Below are 13,261 nucleotides of genomic sequence, written 5' to 3'. Positions count from 1 at the left end.
CTGCTCTCTTTAGAAATCCATTCTTTTGCAGGTTGGTGAGGAGCAGAGATAAATGTATATTTAATTCAATAGGTTTAAATGTAATTAGAAAATAGAATAATGATGCGTGTGCTTAAAGACTGTCTTATACAATAACATATATTTTCAATCTGTGAAAGCTGATTAAAAACATATTTTCCTCATTATCTTTTATGAGGGTTTTAGTTAATTAATATTTCTAATATTAATGTTATTGTAGATTGTCTAGCTGCAGATTTCTTGAGAAAATGGAAACTTTTTTATTTATTCATAGGTAGGTATGTTTTAGAACATACATTTTTTGGAAAATTTCCTGGGAAGTACATTATTACAGGATATGGTTGGTTTCTCTTAATCAAGAACAGTGAAAATATGGAACATAGACCATAAGATGTGAAGCATAGCTTTTTCTTTCAAAGATTCAAAGGAACCTGAGGTTTAAAGAGTTAGTTGAGTCACTTAGTCTTAAATTTAGTAATGGCAGAAATGAGGTTGGGATCTAGGTTTGTTACCAGTTCATTGTCTGTCCTTTTATAGGGATTGAGAGCCATAGAAAGAAAGTAGTCTAAGCCGGATATTTCTAAGAAAGAAACCTTATGCACTTTCATTAAAACTAGAATGTAAGCCCTATGAGAGAAGAGAATTGGATATTTTGTTTGCTGCTATATCCCCAGAGTCTACACAGTAGCATATGGGAAGTACTTAATAAACATAAATAATTTTAAAATTGAATTGAGGCCAAGCATGATGGCTCACGCCTGTAATCCCACCACTTTCGGGAGCCAAGGCGGGCAGATCACAAGGTCAGGAGATGGAGACCATCCTGGCCAACATGGAGAAACCTCATCTCTACTAAGAATACAAAAATTAGCTGGGCATGGTGGTATGTGCCTGTAGCTCAGTTACTTGGAAGGCTGAGGCAGGAGAATAGCTTGAACCAGAGAGTCAGAGGATACAGTGAGCTGAGGTCACACCACTGCACTCCAGCCTGGCAACAGAGTGAGACTCAGTCTCAAAAAATAAAATAAAATAAAATAATTGAGCATCTGTTTACAGAGATAGACATTGAACTCAGGTTTAAAATATGAACTTTTTCCAAAATAATTTCTAAAAAGAAATACAGTGGCCACAAGTGAAAAGGATGTGTCATAAATAGATCAGATACATATTACTTAGCAGGTTTCCATGGTAATATCATGTTCCTTTTATAAAAAAAAACTTGAATATAAATATTGCTGCACAGTTCTACTGTGCTCATGTACTTAATAACGTAGGCCAAAGGGGCTCATATAAGTTGCATGTATTTCTGCATTAAGTGTTCTCCTGCTTTTGGCCTTTCCACATAGTATAATGAGGCATACATACTCACTGCAATTGGAATTGAAATAATTGTGCCATGCACTGCAATCTTGTGCTGTCTCCCTTTTTTCCTCTTGCTATTTTACTGTCTCAAATAAGTGTGCCAAGTGCTTTGCTGAGCACTTAAATTCAGAGGTCTTTCTTCCAGAGGAGTTGCGGTCTCATCAAATATAAGGTTATGCTGTTCTCAACATTTCACATTAAAAAATTCAAAGAGAAGGAATTTTACATGAACAAAATGAAATGAAGAAAATTAATTACATTTGCTTCTTTTTGTCCTTCCCCTCTCTGTGTGTTCTAGGTAACAGCATTTTCTCTGCTTTGAAGCTAGAGGCTTTCTACTGCCTCTACTGCTTTTGATTCTGTCCTAGAATTTGTGGTCATCTGCTATATCTGGATAATTAACTGTGTTCAACTCTTAACTGCCTACAGAAGATAGACAGGGAGCATTAGGGAGCTGATTTTCTCATTGACAGTTCACTAATATGAACAAATCTGCATACAGAAGACCAGGAGGCTACGTTCACTCACCTATTCACCCACCATAGGCTCAAGTATTTGACTGCACACCTTTAGGCATATTTTCTTTAGGCTTGATCTCGCGGCTTACCACATCCTATCAAAGTAGCTATTTTCGAAGGAACTGGTAAGTGCTAGAATAGTTACAAATCCTGCTATATTTCAGGGCCTTCTCCTTAAAGCCTTTTCACACTGTTCCAGCTCACAGGAGTTTCTTCTGACTTTGAAATCATAATAAAATAGGGTCACATTTTGTATATTCTTCCACACTTCCCTGACTGAATGTGATTCTAACATTTAAAGGTCCTTATTTTTCTAGGGAATCTGAGAGTTAAGGAATTTTTATTGGAAATTTTGATGAGAGTATTTACCTGGACATTGACTTGTGATGTCACTGTTCCACGTTGATCCCATATTCTTGACACAGTCTTATAAACTTATGTTTTGTGTGTTTGCTGTCTACTGCAATAAAATCGTAAGCTTATTGAGTACAGGGACTGTTTTAGTTAAAATTTCTCCCATAGCCCTTAGGCCATCGTAATTATTTAACAATTAGTGCCAGGCAATAAAGAATGATATATATTAATAATAATTAGTGCCAGGCAAAAGAATGATATATATTAATAAAATGATATACTGCTATATGCATAAATCATAACTGATATGCAATGTATGTTAATATCAGTGTATAAAAATATATATTATCAATATGTCAACATACATATTATTTTTATTTGTGAGATTTATTTGAAAAATTAGCCCGTATTTTAACTGTAAATATTGTTATTGGAATTGGGAGATGATTCCCCAGAGTTTTCAGTGAGCACCATGCAGCTTTTGTAGTGTGGATGACTTTGGTGTTTGAGGAGATACCATGGCATCCAGTATTTACTTGGCTGTATCCTGAATTTTTGTGTTTTTGGTGTAAGGTAGCACAATTGGAATTTCTGTTATTTGAGGATTTGTGTCTGTATTTTGATTTGTGAATGTGCGTGTCATTGTGGGCAAGTTCGTGTGTGTGTAGTGTGCCATGGCATACATGCAAGGGTAATTTTCCCTTAAGTGTTTTGTGATCAGGAGTAATTCCATGCTCTATTTCTTTCTGGGTCGTTTTCTGGTTCCCATATATTTACGATGCAAGATTTACAGAGAATTTTATTGTTTTATTATTTGGGGAAGTGTCTCCACACCCCAGCATTCTGTGCTTTGCAGAATGTCTAAATAACTGACATCCTTTGAGTTGGCATGGGCCCAGACACTTCCTTCAGTTTATAATTTGGAGACCGTGGCTTGTGAGCTGATGCTCTGTTGTTTGGAATGTTCTCTGACTCATATCAATGTGTTTGGTGATAAACTGTCAGAAGCCCTGTAGTGTAGGGAAAATTGTCAAGCATTTTCCCCTTGTCAGGAAAAATTGTGAAGCATGCTAAAATAGGCAGAAAAGATGATTGGATGTCCTCTTTAGTGCACCTTTCAGAATGATCAGTTTCTATAGCAGCCTGTACCTTTCATTGTCTTTGAACTATTTTAGAATGCTGAGTTGTAGGTAACTGATAATAATAAAAATAATTTTTGTTCATAGAAATGAAAATGCCTTTTATCCTTTGAAATGCAATTGATTATTACCCTCTGGATATTTACCAGTGTTGCATCTCTCAATAAATTCATTTCACTCTCCTGATTGCCTGTTTTGATGTGTCCTTCCAATTTTCCTTTGAATTTGTGCTAACATCTTGCTGGTTGACTTGCTAAATAATTACAAAATTTTTGACATATATTAATTTTCTATATGTATGAGAAATTATCTACATTTTCTTTTAAATTACCCTTTAACACCAGAAAATTTTCATTTCCAAGGGACCAGTTTTAAGCGCTTAATATTTACTTGCATCTGTGGGTAGAGTTTTGGGGTGTTATCTATAAATCTGAAAACATATCTGCTGTAATTCTCTTTATGCAGTACCCTGAATGCCTTTGGAATATTTGGATAAAATACGTTGTATCTTTAGTGATTTTATTGTACCACACTGTGTCTTAGATCTTTCTATGGATTTAAGGATTGCCTTTAGAAGCAGATTTTTTTTTTGTTTTTTATTATTTGTTACCAGCCCAAATGAAGTAGCCTGTTAAGTAATTTAACTCCTTTACAAAACTCGTTTGATTTGGGCTACAATCTAAATGTAAATCCCTGACCCCAAGGTCTGCCCTTTATATGAAATAGGTTTGCATTTCGTTATTTTTGAATTATAAAGAAATAAATTCAAGCTTCCTGCTGGAATCCTAAGAGATTGGTAACAATGGTAGCTATAGCCTGTTAGAGTCCTTGAGTAATCTCAAGAAGGCAGATGGGATAAATGTGTCTTAGGAAAATTAGCTGGCACATGACATTCAAAATTACAGCCAAAAAGCACAGTATCTTTTCCATGTTCTGATTGCTGTTCCTGTCTCCTAACGGGCAGGCTGAATAACGCAGAGGCAGTGATAGAGGAAATTTTTTTGGAGCTTACCTGTTTATTCAGAGGCCTTGCTTTATTTGAAATCCATATGACTTCACAGTATCATTATTTTGCTAGGATGATAAGAAATCACCTAAATTTTATATATGGGAGCCAGAATCTTCTCAGTGGACTATGGAAATAAGGCATTCTTTTTTTTTTTTTTTTTTAATTGAGATGGAGTCTTGCTCTGTTGCCCAGGCTGGAGTGTGGTGGCGCAATCTCGGCTTACTGAAACCTCTGCCTCCAGGTTCAAGTGATTCTCCTGCCTCAGCCTCCCAAGTAGCTGGGACATGCACACCACCATGTCCACATAATTTTTGTACTTTTAGTAGAGATGCAGTTTTGCCATGTTGACCAGGCCGGTCTCAAATTCCTGACCTCAAGTGATCTGCCTACCTAGGCCTCCCAGAGTGCTGGGTTTACAGGCCTGAGGCACAGCTCCTAGCCAAGACAGACTTTCTAATATAAAAAACAGGGAACAAGAGAAACAAGAAAGCCATTATGCAAATATATGGCTGGTCAAGACTATTCTACCATGGGAGGGTGGAGAAGACTGAATCATACTCCTTCCTACTGTTCCTGTCCTCCAAAAACCTTAAGTCCTAATCCCCAGAACACTTAAATATTATTTTGCATGACAAAAAAGGATTGTGAAGATTTAAAGTAAGAATCTTGAAAAGGTGAGGTTACTATGATGGGCCCTAAATGCTATCACAAGAGGCAGTGGTGCCACAGAGGCAGAGACTGGAGTCACAGAGCCACAGGCAATGAATGCTGGCAGCCACCAGAACCTGGAGGAGGTGAGGGTGGATTCTCCCCTGGAGCTGCTTAAGGGATTGTGGCCTGTTGATACCTTGATCAGCCTGGTGGTACAGCTTTTGAACTCCCAGCCTCCAGAACTGTGAGAGAATATGTCTCTTTTAAGTTGCTAAGTTTCTGCTAATTTATTACAGCTGTTATAGGAAATGAATACAGATTTTGGCACCTGGAAGGAAAGTACTGTTGTAACAAACACTGAAAAGTGGGAATGTGGCTTTAGAATTGAATAATGGGCCGAGGCTGGTAGAATTTTGAGGTGCATGCTGGTAAAGTCTAGATGGCCTTGAACAGACTGAAATAGGGATTTTAGAGACTGCCAGTGAAGGCTCAGGAGGAAGTGAGTAGCATAGCAGAAAATGTCTGTATCATCTTTAAGAATATGTAAATTGTCATAAGCAGAATGTTTTTAAAAATATTTAAAGTGATCCTAGTGAGGTCACAGAAGGAAAGGAGGAATATGTCATAAATAAATAAATATTTATTCCAGTATTTCCTCCAGGAAATTGGAGGAAAGGTGATCTCTTTAATATAGTGGCAGAAAGCTTAGCAGAACTGTGGTCCTGTGTTTGGGTGGAGAGCAAAAGTTGCAAGTGATGAGTTTGGATATTTAACTGAGGAGATTTCCAAGCCGATTGCTGGGGAATGGCCTGGTTTCTTCTTGTTGCTTATAGTAATTATGAGAGAAGCAAAATATATTGAATGAAGAACTCTTAAACAAAAGGGAACCCAGACATGATGATTTGGGAAATCTCAGCTTTTCTAGATTGCACAAGATGTTAAAATTAGGAGAGTAATTGTTGGCAAAGCGTGCTGCGCAGGGAAGGTCAAGGGTAATGGCCTTCCCACTCCTGATTTTGCCATGGTGATGCGGCTTGATGTTTCTATACTCACTTGTCACTGACACAGTGAGGGAGGCAAAACAGTGTGGATGTGGCAGAATAGCCACATCCAGGATATTGAACTGAATGAGTAAGGTACTGAACTGAAAACAATTTGGGGTAGATTCGCAATTTCTTACATTCTTAAAATGCTCAAATAATATTTTGTTTGGGTTCCTCTCAGTTTAAATATCACTTACGTGTAATGTGCTCTGACCAAGGGAGGTCACTGTGAGAATTTCAAAACAACCAAAGGCTGGAGACAATTGGGTTGGGGGTTGGTTTTAATTTGGCAGTTGTAATTAATGATCAATTTTAATAGACTGTGATTGATGGCAGCCTGCTGTGGGGTACATGTGTATTAAGCCTGGGAGAGCTGCTTTAAAAACTTACAGTCTTTTATTAGCATTTGATGATTAATTTTTACACCTTCTGTTAAATTTTAAACAGAGTACGAATTAGGTCAGTGGAAATGGTTTTCTTGTTTCTTTCTTTGAAACACATGGGACAGTGACAACAGTTAAATTTCTAGTGTTATTTTGCTCTTTCTGCTACTCACATCTATCAGTTGTTTAGAGCTTATAAAGCTTGCAGGAGATAAGGAAGTGTGCTGTAGCTTTTTTGGATGGATGAGATGAAAGGATAATGGTCGCAACCTGAGAGCGTTGACTGTCCTGTCCTGCATCATCTCTCTAGCACCTACTCTGTGTCTAGCATCATATCTCTTTGATCAATAAGCTGCTTGGTGTGGGTGGGATGGGGGAGGGATGAGAATCAAGGAGAGGGTATAGCTTGGAAACAGGGGCTTGGGGTGATAGAGAAAGCACAGTTGTCCCATTAGAATTGGCTCTAACAAAGGCTTGTTTTTGTGATTGTTTACAGAAAGATTATCACTTTGAATATACGGAATGTGATAGCAGTGGCTCCAGGTGGAGAGTTGCCATTCCAAATTCTGCAGTGGACTGCTCTGGCCTGCCTGACCCAGTGAGAGGCAAAGAATGCAGTATGTTTTGTCTTCTTGACCATTTGTTTTCCTGAATAAACAATTACCTCTTGATATTAGCCCTAGATGTTAATTATAATGAATGTAGGAGACCTTCCAAAAATGAGCATATGGCATTGATATCAAGCAGAATAGATGCAGCCTTTCTCATCACTAGATGCTCTTATATCTCAAGTCTGTAATGAGGCAAAGGCAAATTTATTTATTTAAAAAATCTATTCTCTCATTTGAAACCATGGGAGGGCAGAGTAGAAAGGTTTCTTTTTAATGGATTTGTTCTTATTTTAAAAATGTTTTTATAAAATTTAAAAATTCTGTTGAAATACATGTAACTTAAAATTTACCATCTTCACCATTTTTAAATGTTTAGTTCAGTGGCATTAAGTATATTCATATTGTTGCTATCATTACCACCATCCATCCACAGAACTCTTCCATCTTGGGTTGGAATTGTTTTTTTAGCTTTAGAAATAATTCATTTTTTTTTTTTTTAGTATAAACTACAGAGAGATTATAGAATTGCTGGATATCACATTCAATAGCTTGTCTTTTGGAAGTTAAACAGGTTTGAAGTACAACATTATAAATTAACGGAGAAATATGAAATAAATGTAAATTTATTTTTATTTATAAACTTAAAAAAATTTTTTAATTTAGTGAGTTTGGGGTTCCTGCAGCAAAATAGTCGAGGAGTTAGCCTGGAGATTGGAGTTGGAAATGAAAGAGAGGAAATGTATTTGGGTTTTCCTGCAGTCTTCCACGTGGTATTCCTAAAAGCTTAGTTTTTCTGTTCTCAAATGAAAGATCAGTAAGCAAATTGTTAAGTGGATGACTAATTTCTTCCTTTTCATAGAGAGCATGCCTCTGTTACTAGCTGGAGGAATTCTAGCGTAATTGCGGATTTAGTGATAAAAGTGAAACTACAATAATCTTATGAGGAAAGTTTAGGAAAATACCATTATTTCTTGGTGAATAATATTAATGAGTGAATTCAGGGAGAGCCTGAGAGCCCCTCAAGTGGGCAGGTGAAAACAGTCTGGAGACAAGAGGGTCTGTATAGAAGAAGTTGATGCAAGATTGAGGTGTTTGAAACCACTCCAGCGAAGGGCAGATGAGCGCTCAGTGACAGAGGAATGTGGTTGAAAGGGAAACAGAGCCTGAATCATACCTGTGTAATTAGTCCATTGTAAATTTGCTTCAGTCACTTGCCTAGAAAAATATGTATATCATTTATCTATATTTACTTTTCCTTTGTGGGCTAATTCCTTGGTTTCCGTGTAAACAACCCTATTCAGGTGGACCACCTAACCATTTTGAATGCCAGCTTCATGGCTAGGTGGTATGGTGGTCTTGGCTAGCACTGGGTTTTGAGAACTGATCGTTAGTTTGAAATGGGTCATAGTGGAGTGTTGTACCCATGAAAACCAGTGAACACTGCAAATCAAGGGCCTCCCTTCCCTTGGGAGCTGGATTTTAAATATTTATCAGCATAGTACTGACTACATTTGTTAGCCAGGGGTCAAAAATCTATTACAGAATTGATGACTGCATAGGAATTAGTTTTAGTTAAATGTTGCCAGAGACATTTTTTGCTCATTATATACTATAATCTTCCACAGATAACATTTTGAATCTGACACGCTAGCAATCACCTTTCTAAAAATTTTGACCACTAATCAGGCCACTGTTAGTTATTATTTACCTTAAAAATGATCCTTGCTTTCAATATGATAATACTTTTGTGATAATATTTAAAAAACGATGATACTTTTGGCTGGAATGTTTTTTACCTTTGTATTTTGTCTGAAATCTGAATTTCCAAGTATTCCTGTACAGCATACTTATATTTTCTCTGGAGTTGTCAGTCTGGCCTTAGATCTGTGAACATTTTCTTGTGTTAACGATGAATTATTTTAAAACTCACAAGGAAGTTAATAGGCTTAAGTAACTTAGAAGTGCAATTAATCCATAACGTTAACTATGTCACTTACCACCTTACTAGTCATTAGTGTCTGGCCGCTAAAGGCAGTGTCACAGTAACTGGACATTTCTTCAGGAGCTTAGATTTTCTATTGTGAATAATAACTACCATTTCCGAAATACTGATTATGTGCCAAACATTGTACTTAGAGCTTTATGTCATTGATCCATTGTATCCTCACAACAGCCATCTTAGATAACTAGGATCAGTGTTTCTATTTTATTAAAAAGAAAACTCAGACTTAAAGTAGTGAAGTAGTTTACCTTATGTTATATAGCCCAGATGTGGCAGGTCTAGGATGCAGAGATAGACATGTCTGTTACTAAAGCCGGTGTCTTACCCACTGAGTTAACCTGCCAATCAAAGATGGCAGCCTAGAGAAGCTTCCAGTTCTCCATAAGGTGGACAGAAAGTTTGGTGGTGGACCCACCAATTGGCTCATACAGAAAAAGAAAATTAAGTAGTGGAATGTGGCAACTTCAAGTAAGCGAAGAATATTTAGGAGAGTGGCTGTGTGGGACATGATTTACACAGATCTTAAATGTCTCAAAATAAAATGAAACCCAGAATTTGGCCTTTGTGGGGATTGCCAAAAATTCTTTAAAATGTAATTGGATATCTCTGTTCTTCTTTCTCAGAAAGAAGCAGTTGGGGAGGACTTTCCTGAGGAAAGAGATTATAGGAATATTTTTGAAGCAGTTGTAAATTTTTTCAGAGAATTGATTGGCAAGCTATAGTATATATTTGTTTTTTAAAGATCACATAAGATCTGGCTGCAGGGCTCCTCTGAGAGAAGTTAATGATAAGTCAGATAACAGTTTTTGTTGTTCCAGAATCCTGGGGTATATGTGACTCTGAAGCTTACAAGGCTCAGGAAATAGCCTGAAGAGGATTCTGGTTATTAATCGACACTGATCCCCATTGTTCTTTTGTTCTTTCTGCTGTGGAGAACTCATCAGTTGCTTTGTGCTTCTCTGAGCAGGACACTGAGATGACCTCATGTCTCTCCTCCTCTTTGCTAGCTCGAGGCTCAGCCACAGGGAACACTGGCACTTCTCCTAAGGCCCTGGAGCCAAGAGTTACGCATCTGTGGGCATCATCCATCGTTCAAGGTCTTGCAAGTAACAGCCATTCCTGAACCACATCACTCTTTACTTTAATCTCAGACCAAAGGGATACAACCCTTATTCCAATCCATCTCTTCTCCACTGTTGGATCGTTCTCCTCATTTATCCTTGAAGCACAATGGCTTCTAAAATCTTTCCTTGAACCTCTCAGTTTCACTTGTTTTTCTTAGATCAGCAAAGAAGATGAAGCAGTTGCCTGGGCTATGTTCTCTCTTTCTCTCTCATTTGAAACAAAGCACTTTTGTTTCAAACCAGACCTTAAAAATAAAGGACTGATTGGGGTAGAGGTAGGGAGAGAGGTTCCTTTACATATTTTTCAGACAAGCCTACAACTCTCAAGGGAAATAAACATAACATATCTCTTCCTTTTATCTTCTCACATTTATTTGGGAGACTATATCTCTTTAATTGCTTATTCTTTAAAATGCATCTGAGTCCATGACTTCAGGTACAACTTAATATACCATGCTCTTTTCTTATTCTTTCCTATTTTCCTATTTCCATTAATTTGTTCTTCAGCTATGTAACACACCATTTTCTAAATGACAATGACTAAGATGTCTTTAATTTCATTTGGTAGGTAAGCATCAAATCAGTCATAGTCTTATGGAATTTGTTTAATCTTGTGTTTTAGTATTTAGAATATGTAAATAATTCATATGAAGTAATATATGCATGTAAATGCATATAGATGTGTACACAAGTATTTATAATATCTGTTGTATATATGTGTATGTGTGTGTATAGTTTATTTTTGCATTTCTCATACAGGGTATAGTGAATTAATGTGGCTTCAAACATGACTTTTATATATTTATGCAAATGTTTATAGTCTAATCTTGAATAATTGATTATAAACTTCTAATATTTAGTTGTTTTGAGTAAATAAGTTCTATATGCAGACAAGTTAAAAAATTGAATACTTCCTTTTTTGTTTTGCTCAAATATATTGTTCTAACCCATATTTAATGGACCGTAAGAAATAAGCAGACTTATGCTATCTGGACAAAACAGACTTTAAAGTCAAAAACTGTGACAAGGGACAAGGAAGCTTAATTACTTGATAAAAGGGTCAACTCAACATGTAGAATAATTATTCATATATATAGGCCGGGCGCAGTGGCTCAAGCCTGTAATCCCAGCACTTTGGGAGGCTGAGGCAGGTGGATCACGAGGTCAAGAGCTCGAGACCATCCTGGTCAACACGGTGAAACCCCGTCTCTACTAAAAATACAAAACATTAGCTGGGCATGGTGGCGCGTGCCTGTAATCCCAGCTACTCAGGAGGCTGAGGCAGGAGAATTGCCTGAACCCAGGAGGCGGAGGTTGCGGTGAGCCGAGATCGCGCCATTGCACTCCAGCCTGGGTAACATGAGTGAAACTCCGTCTCAAAAAAACAAAAAAAAAAAATTATTCATATATATGCACTCAACATCAGAGCACCTAAATATATAAAGCAGACATTGACAGCTCTGAAGGGAGAAATAGGCAGTCATACAATAATAGGAGAATTAACTTATAATAATGAACAGATTTTATAGACAGAAAAATCAGTAAAGAAACAGCAGGCCAGGCGTGGTGGCTCATGCCTATAATTCCAGCACTTTGGGAGGCCAAGGCAGGCAGATCATGAGGCCAGTAGTTCGAGACCAACCAGGCCAACATAAGGAAACCCTGTCTCCACAAAAATACAAAAACGTTAGTCGAGTATGGTGGCACGTACCTATAGTCCCAGCTACTTAGGAGGCTGAGGCAGGATAATCACTTGAACCCAGAAGGCAGAGGTTGCAGTGAGCCAAGACTGTGCCATTGCACTCCAGCCTGGGCAACAGAGCGAAACTCCATCTCAAAAAAAAAAAAAAAAAAAATCGGCAGACTGAAACAGCCTTATAGACCAAATGGACCTAACAGGTATGCACAGAACATTCCATCCAACACTAGAAGAATATACATTCCTCTCAAACACATGAAACATTCTCTAGGATATATCATATAATCATGTACTAGGTCACAAAATGGTTCTTAACAAATTTAAGAAGATTGAAATCATTCCAAATATTTTTTTCTGACTACAGTGGAGTGAAACCAGAAATCAGTAACAAAAGGAAAATGGGAAAATTGGTAAATACATGGAAACTAAACCACATGCTTCAACAACCATTGAGTCAAAGAAGAAATCATAGGGAAATTAGAAAATATGTTGAGACAAGTGAAAATGGAAACAAAAAATACTACAACTTATTTGATGCAGCAAAAGCAGTTTAGAAATAAGTACCTACATTAAAAAAATATTCAAACGGCCAAACATTACAAGTCAATGAACTAGCAAAAGAATAAACTGCTAAGCTAAAAGCTGGCCAAAGGAAGGAAATAATAAAGATTAGAGCAAAATATAGCAAACTGAATTTAATAGCACATTAAAAGAATAATATGTCATGACCAAGTGGGATTTATCACTGGGATCGAAGAATGAGTTAACATATGCAGCTTAATCAATTGCAGCTAAATCACATTATTAGGATGAAAGACAAAAGCTACAAGATTATCTCAATAGATGCAAAAAGAAAATTTGACAAAATTCAATACTTGATGATACCAACTCTCAACATTAGGTATAGAAGGAAATTGCCTCAACACAATAAATGCCATATAGGACAAGCACATAGCTAATACTATATTCAGTTGTGAAAAACTGAAAACTTTTTTTCTAAGATCTGGCATAAGGCAAGGATGCTTGTTCACCTTCACCACTTCTATTCAACATAATACTGGAGGTCCTAGCCAAAGCAATGAGGCAAGAAAAAGAAATAAAAGGTATATAAATCAGAAAGAAAGGAGCAACATTATCTCTGTTAGAAGATGACATGATATTCTGTATAGAAAACCCTAGAGACTCTGCACACATACACAAAAATCAGTTAGAACTAGTAAGTACATTCACCAAAGTTGTAAGATACAAAATCAACTTTAAACAGTTGCATTTCTATACACTAATAATGAACTATCCAAAGAGAAATTAAGAAAACAACCCTATGTACAATAGCGTTAAAAATAATGAA

The 13,261-nt window shown here is 36.9% G+C and overlaps 1 protein-coding gene across 5 annotated transcripts in view; it reads left to right on the top strand.

Annotated features, from left to right (window-relative positions):
* The window catches only part of KIAA1324L (KIAA1324 like), a 267,444-nt gene that overhangs the window by 74,530 nt on the left and 179,653 nt on the right, over positions 1–13,261 (top strand). For 4 of the 5 annotated variants that reach the window (XR_004268401.1, XR_004268400.1, XR_004268402.1 and 1 more), the window contains exon 2: positions 6,974–7,094. The exons of the other annotated variant lie outside the window; for it this stretch is intronic. Coding sequence is in view for 1 of the 4 variants with exons in the window: in XM_032276477.1 (XP_032132368.1) it covers positions 6,974–7,094 (121 nt within the window). In the remaining 3 variants the exon portion in view is untranslated. The remainder of the gene's footprint in view (positions 1–6,973; positions 7,095–13,261) is intronic. 5 annotated transcript variants of the gene reach the window in all.

The sequence above is a fragment of the Sapajus apella genome, unplaced genomic scaffold (genome assembly GCF_009761245.1).
Source record: "Sapajus apella isolate SASKATOON/1434 unplaced genomic scaffold, GSC_monkey_1.0 scaffold7, whole genome shotgun sequence".
NCBI classification, from domain to species: Eukaryota; Metazoa; Chordata; class Mammalia; order Primates; family Cebidae; genus Sapajus; species Sapajus apella.
The sequence above is the reverse complement of the archived record's forward strand: the minus strand, read 5'-3'. Positions and strand labels throughout refer to the sequence as shown.